General features: G+C 44.7%; 1 protein-coding gene across 1 annotated transcript; it reads right to left on the minus strand.

Annotated features, from left to right (window-relative positions):
• Positions 1-4,673: 4,673 nt before the first annotated feature.
• Positions 4,674-5,369, minus strand: LOC106737384 (olfactory receptor 14A16). Its single transcript, XM_014597743.1, has one exon. The coding sequence runs from the start codon at positions 5,367-5,369 to the stop codon at positions 4,674-4,676; it is 696 nt and encodes a 231-aa protein (XP_014453229.1).
• Between the last annotated feature and the right edge of the window lie 631 nt (positions 5,370-6,000).

Consider the following 6,000-nt stretch of genomic DNA (forward strand, 5'->3'; position numbering starts at 1 on the left):
CCCAGAACTGTTCTAACTAATACTGCCTAACATGCCACAGATTTTATCTAGTGTAAAAGTAACCAGTAATACTACCCTAATTGACTGCTCTATGTGAGTTGTCATAGTACCCCTTAGAAGAGAGGACTGAGATATTTGAAAGTGTCTGTGGAGTTTTAGAAACCTTTGTAAATGTTATGGTTTGTGTTTGGTATGACTTGTAGCATTTTGCAATTGGTACATAAATGATGAGAAGTCCTAAGAGCACAGCTAGGTATAAACAAGGGCCTGTGATTTCCGATATACAGAGAGAAGCATTGCATTGATTTAGCCTTTCAAAATTATGTTCACTTGATCAACTTACTGGGAACAGGTTTTCATTTTAATTCGTCCCACTGGGACTTATTAAAAAATATTTGGAAAAACATTAAATTAAGTTCAATTGTAAACATCTTGAAGAAGGGAAGAAAAAAATCACTGGACTCAACTTGTCTTGTAGCCTGATATCAACTAAGTCAGGGCAGTCCAACTTTTCTCTTTGATAAGGGGTCAAATGCCCTGAAGACTGCAGAAGGGGGGCTGCATGAGGGGGAGTCATGAACTTCCCAGGCACAGCAGAAGCCCATCACTGAAGTTTGCACTCATGTCCCATCACCACAGGTGCACTATGACCCCATCTCCACCCCCAATCACTGAACTGCAGAACCACCCTCTCCTGCCTGCCCAAATCCAAGGAGTTAGGAGCAAGCAGAAAAAGCCTGAGAAGGAAGGGGATCCCAGAGATGATGACTGCTGATTGCAGCTGGAGTGATGGGGAGAGAGGTGGCTGGACAGTAGTCCAGGGCACCAGTTTAAAAAACCTAGACTAAGGAATGTTTTGGGTAGTTTGGACCCATCACATTAAATGTCTGGATACAAAAAGTACTCAGACTTCTCAGTCATGGTTAAAACATGACTAAAATTCTTGTTAAGTTAGACCAACTACATGTGAGCTTCCAGGAATCACCAAAAAATGGAGACCAAACCCACTTTAGTAATTAGTATGATAGTAACTCAAAGGACAGGCATACATAAACTAGTGAAATCTGTTTTTGCACCTGTGGAAATGGGGAAAAAATGCAGAATGCATTGTACTATACTAAGCATAGGCAAATCATAGGGGAGGCACAGGGGGGCATGTGCCCCCCCTGACAGGGCCGTCCCTGCCACTGACGCCACTAGCAGCTTCTGTGGGTACTCAATAGCCCCATCCCCACTGCTGATGCCAACACCGGCTTCTGCAAGTGCTTGCCTGCCCTGTCCCTGGTACCAACACTGACACCAGCATTTGTGGGAGGCCCCGCAGACTTAGGAAGCACTAGTTGCCATGCCATTGAGGGTGGCCAAGCCCCTCTGGGGTCAAGTTGCTGTTAGGTGGATGGTCTGCTGAGCTGGCAGACATTTGACCTTGAGTTATAAGAAAAGGTAGAGGTGTACTTAGAAAGCCTGCACAGAGGGCAGTCGTGCTGCACTTTTTGATGATAAAATGCACGACTTCTGCCTTGCAGATTTTCCTTTGCATAAAGTTTTCTTCTATGTGTTCTAAGGCACTCATGGCAGCTTCAAGGCACTATCAGAAAACTGTTGGACACATGGTGTGGGCAGTTAATCTTTCTACCCCCCTCCCAGCCTCTAACTGGCTTCTACCCCCCTCCCAGCCACTGGCAATACTATGCAATTTTGCCCATAGGAAACTTATTACATCCCCTCAGTTTCAAAGCACTGCAATCAGCCTTTATGTGGTGCCAGCATCTACAGAGAGGAGGGTGAATACTCCCAGTAACAAGGCACAGAACCTTGCTAAGGTGAAGTCAAATGAGGGGAGGCTGTTCCCACCTGCATTAGAAGGCACCCTTCTATCAACTGGAGAAGTACCTCTAATATCAGAAACTATTGGCTTTGGCAAATGAGGAATGCTTTTTCTATCATATATGTGAGTGCTCACTTCATCCATGGGTGTCTTAAGCAACTTCTGTACCAGTTTTTTTAGTCAGCATGACTAGCACATAGACATCTAAATATCCTTTTCCAACAATGGGAGCTTAGAATGGAGTCTTCACTGGAACTCTAGACCTTTAAAATTGTGGCCTTCTGGTCCTTTTCCAAAAGTCTACTGAGTCTCCAGTCTCTACGTGGCAGATTGGGAAAGAGAGTGAAAGAAGCTATCTGGTATATAAAGTAGAAACATTGGGGTGGGGCAAACAAGCTACCCATCTTTGGCACCATCCTAGGGGGGGCATCAGAATCTACCTGCCCACTCTCAAAATATTTTCCAGGACAGAAATAGCCCTACACTATCCAACCACAGAAGCTGGACAGGCACAGTTCTACACACCATATTGTAGCAGGGGGGGAAGAGGACAACAAGATTGTGATCCCCCCAGGGTGTCTTTGCCAGAACTTGCACAGCCCTGTACTCAGTATCATAGCTATTGTGGGAGGGGGAGTGAGAAGCATTTTATACCACAGGGCTCCTACAGCTTGAATGCAGGAAGCAGGTGTGCCAAGACATTGTCCACCTCCTCCCTGTGTCATCATGGTCTACATAATTCTTCTCTCCCTGCCCCACAGCAGCCTCATGTGCTGAAGGAACTTTCCATGCTTTAAAAACCTCCGTGCACCTTGACTTTAGCAAGGATTTTGATACCATCTCCCACAGCAGTCTTGCAGGAAAGCTGAAGAAGTGTGGGTTGATTGAATGGACTGTAAGGTGGATAGAAAGTTGGCTGAATTGTCAGGCTCAGTGGGTAGTTATCAGTGGCTCAATGTCTAGCTTGGAGATGCTATCAAGTGTAGTGCCACAGGGGTTGGTCCTGGGGCTGGTTTTGTTCAATGTCTTCATCAACAACATGGAAGATAGCATAGAGTGCACCCTCAGCAAGTCTGCAGATGACACAAAGCTGGGGGATGTAGTAGGTATACTGAAGGGTAGGGCTAGGATTCAGTGACCTAGACAAATTGGAGGATTGGGCCAAAAGCAATGGCTGGGGCCTGACTGGCTAAGCAGCAGCTCTGCAGAAAAGGACCTGAGGGTTACAGTGGGTAATAAGCTGGATACAAGACAGTGTACCTTGCTGCCAAGAAAGCTAACAGCCTACTGGGCTGCATTATTGAGTATTGTGAGCAGTTCAAGGGAAGTAATTATTCCACTCTATTCTGCAGTGATGAGGCCACATCTGGAGTAGTTTGTCCAGTTTTGAGCCCCCCGCTATAAAAAGGATTTACATTAGTTGGAAAGAGTCCATCAGAGAGCAACAAAAAAGGTTAGGGTGCTAGGCCACGTGACTTCTTAGGAGAGAGGCTGAGGGAACTGGGTTTATTTAGTTTGGAGAAGAAGAGACAGAGGGGATTTGATAGCAGCCTTCAACTAAAGGGGTGGTTCCAAAAGAGGATGGAGCTGGACTGTTCTCAGTGGTGGCAGATGACAGACCAAGGAGAAATTGTCTCAACTTGCAGCAAAGCAGGTTGAGGTTGGATATTAGGAAAAACTCTCTCGCAAGTAGGGTGGTGAAGCACTGGAACAAGTTATCTAGAGAGGTGGTGGAAGCTGCATCCTTAGAAGTTTTTAAAGCCTGCCTTGACAAAGCTCGAGCTGGGATAATATAGTTGGGGATGGTCCTGCTTTGAGCCCTTATTTTCTATGATACTATGCCTCTCGGTATGTCACACACAGCATTAGTACCCACGTCAGAAGAAGACTCCTAACGTTCAGGGACACAACAAGGCTGAGGACAGGAAAACCCCCTCACATGTATTCTTTCAGTCTGAAAACACTGGGGAAAAGACCATATGTAATGCCATCTGCACATGTATGATAATGGGAAGCTTACTATAAAACAGCAAGATTACATCTCTATTATCATACAGAATCATTAAAGGGTGTAGAGTGTGTTTACACCAATCATTTTGAGATCAAAATCTGCTCTCCAGGCTTATCTGTGAAGTCAAACTAGTCTTTATCTTACAGTCTAGTGCACAAGCATAGAGAGACAAATATGTTAGGTCACTGATTGGTTTCTGTTGCTATAACATGACTGGAATTGTTAGATCAGATTTCCCCCTGGTGGAAATGGAGGCAGCTCAACTGAAGTCATTAGGTGAGGTCCTCCTACAGCATCACTCAGTCAGGTTCCATCCAGCTCAATGGAGTCATGTTTATTTGTCAAGGTCTAGCGCTAAATGTTTAGGTCTATTTCTTCTCACACACGTAAGTTAAAGATGGACGGATCACACTGTCAGCTGCAATAGCATTAATCCTGCTTTACAAGCCTGAAGGAAGGACTTGGACTTAGATCATTGGTAGACACAAAACTGTTCTAAGAAGAATCTAGCTCACTATTGCAGACTCTGTGCTGCCAAAGACATAGCAGACACTGCCCAAGAACCACAAAGTGTTCATTAGTGAAGGATGGGCATCTGGTGGTTAATGAAGAACAGACAGTGAGCCAGTTTCCTCACAGCAGCAAAGATCACCTTCTTCCTCATGCTGTAGATTATGGAATTCATAATGGGGGGCACTACTGAATATAGGACACCCACTGTGAGATCCAGCTCTGATGGGGTGCAGGTGTAGGTTTTAAGTATGTGAAAATGCCAGAAAAGACTAACAAAGAGACAACAGTTTGGCAAGGGAGACAGGTAGAAAAGGTTTTATGTCATCCCTGCTCTGAGGGGATTCTCAGAACTGCACTGAAGATGTGAATATAGGATGCAATAATGAGGGCAAAATTGAACAAAGCTAGGCAGGAACTGAAAAGCATCAAAAAGATTTCCTTGAGGTGTGTTTCTGAGCAGAAGAGCTTGAGGAGTTGGGGGATTACACAGAAGAAGAAATCCACCACATTGCCTCCAAAGCAGGTGTATGCAAATATGTTCCAAGTGTGCATGATAGAGTTGAGCATCCCTGCTACCCAGGCACTGGATGCCATTCGGACACATGTTCTTCTGTTCATGACCATCTCATAGTGCAAGGGCTTGCAGATGGCAATGTAGCGGTCATATGCTATGACAGTGAGAAGGGAAAAATCTGCTCCTGACAAGAAGAGAAAGAAAAAAACTTGAGCGTAGGAGATAACATAGGAGATAGTTCTGATGTTCAGCATGGAGTTGGCCATGGGTTTGGGGATGATGACAGAAATGGTTTCAATATCCAGGATGGACAGGTTCATCAGGAAGCAGTGCATGGGGTTGTGGAGATGGTGGTCAAGAATTAAAGCCATGAGGATGAGAAGGTTCCCCATCAGGGCCGTGAGGTAAATCAATAGGAACATAACAAAGTACAATATCTCCAGCTCCCAAACATCAGAGAATCTCAGGAGGATGACCTCGGACACAGAGCTTTGGTTCGACATTTTTTCTTTGCAACATTATGGTCTGCCTGCAGAGGGAATGACAGAGACAAAAACCCAGGGTTAGATTTATCATATAACTGTCCACCTGGAAAATCCTACTGAATCTTCTAGAGACAGAACTTTCCCTTTTATTACTCACTTGACTACATTAAGTTCCTGCTAATTCCCATCAAGAGGACAGGAGGTGCAATCACCCCCCAGGATACTGTTGGCTAACTCCAGAAGTTAAGGATAGGTTCAAATAATCACATTCTGATCAGTGAGCACTCTCCCAATAAACATAGGGCCAGAAGAGGATTATTTGGGTCCAAAGACACAAGAAAATTTACACCCAGGGGAGATACAAGGATCCTCAGGCGCCATTCTTTCTGGAGGACAGGAGAGATCTCTGTGGAAAGAAAATAATAATAGCCTCCATATTTCACAGAAGGCAAACTGCAGCACCTAGGGCCAGATCCTGATCTAGTCAGCTTTATCAACACCATTTTCTACCAGCCTGCAACATTCCTATTCTGAGAAAAGAAATAGATATTTGGCTGCTTGTGTGTTTGCCTATGTTACATGAACAGTATTGGGTGGTCAGAGATATACTGTAAACAGAGTTGTCATGACCCAAAGGTCTGATTTTTTG

This window comes from Alligator mississippiensis, chromosome 7 (assembly GCF_030867095.1).
Source record: "Alligator mississippiensis isolate rAllMis1 chromosome 7, rAllMis1, whole genome shotgun sequence".
NCBI classification, from domain to species: domain Eukaryota; kingdom Metazoa; phylum Chordata; order Crocodylia; family Alligatoridae; genus Alligator; species Alligator mississippiensis.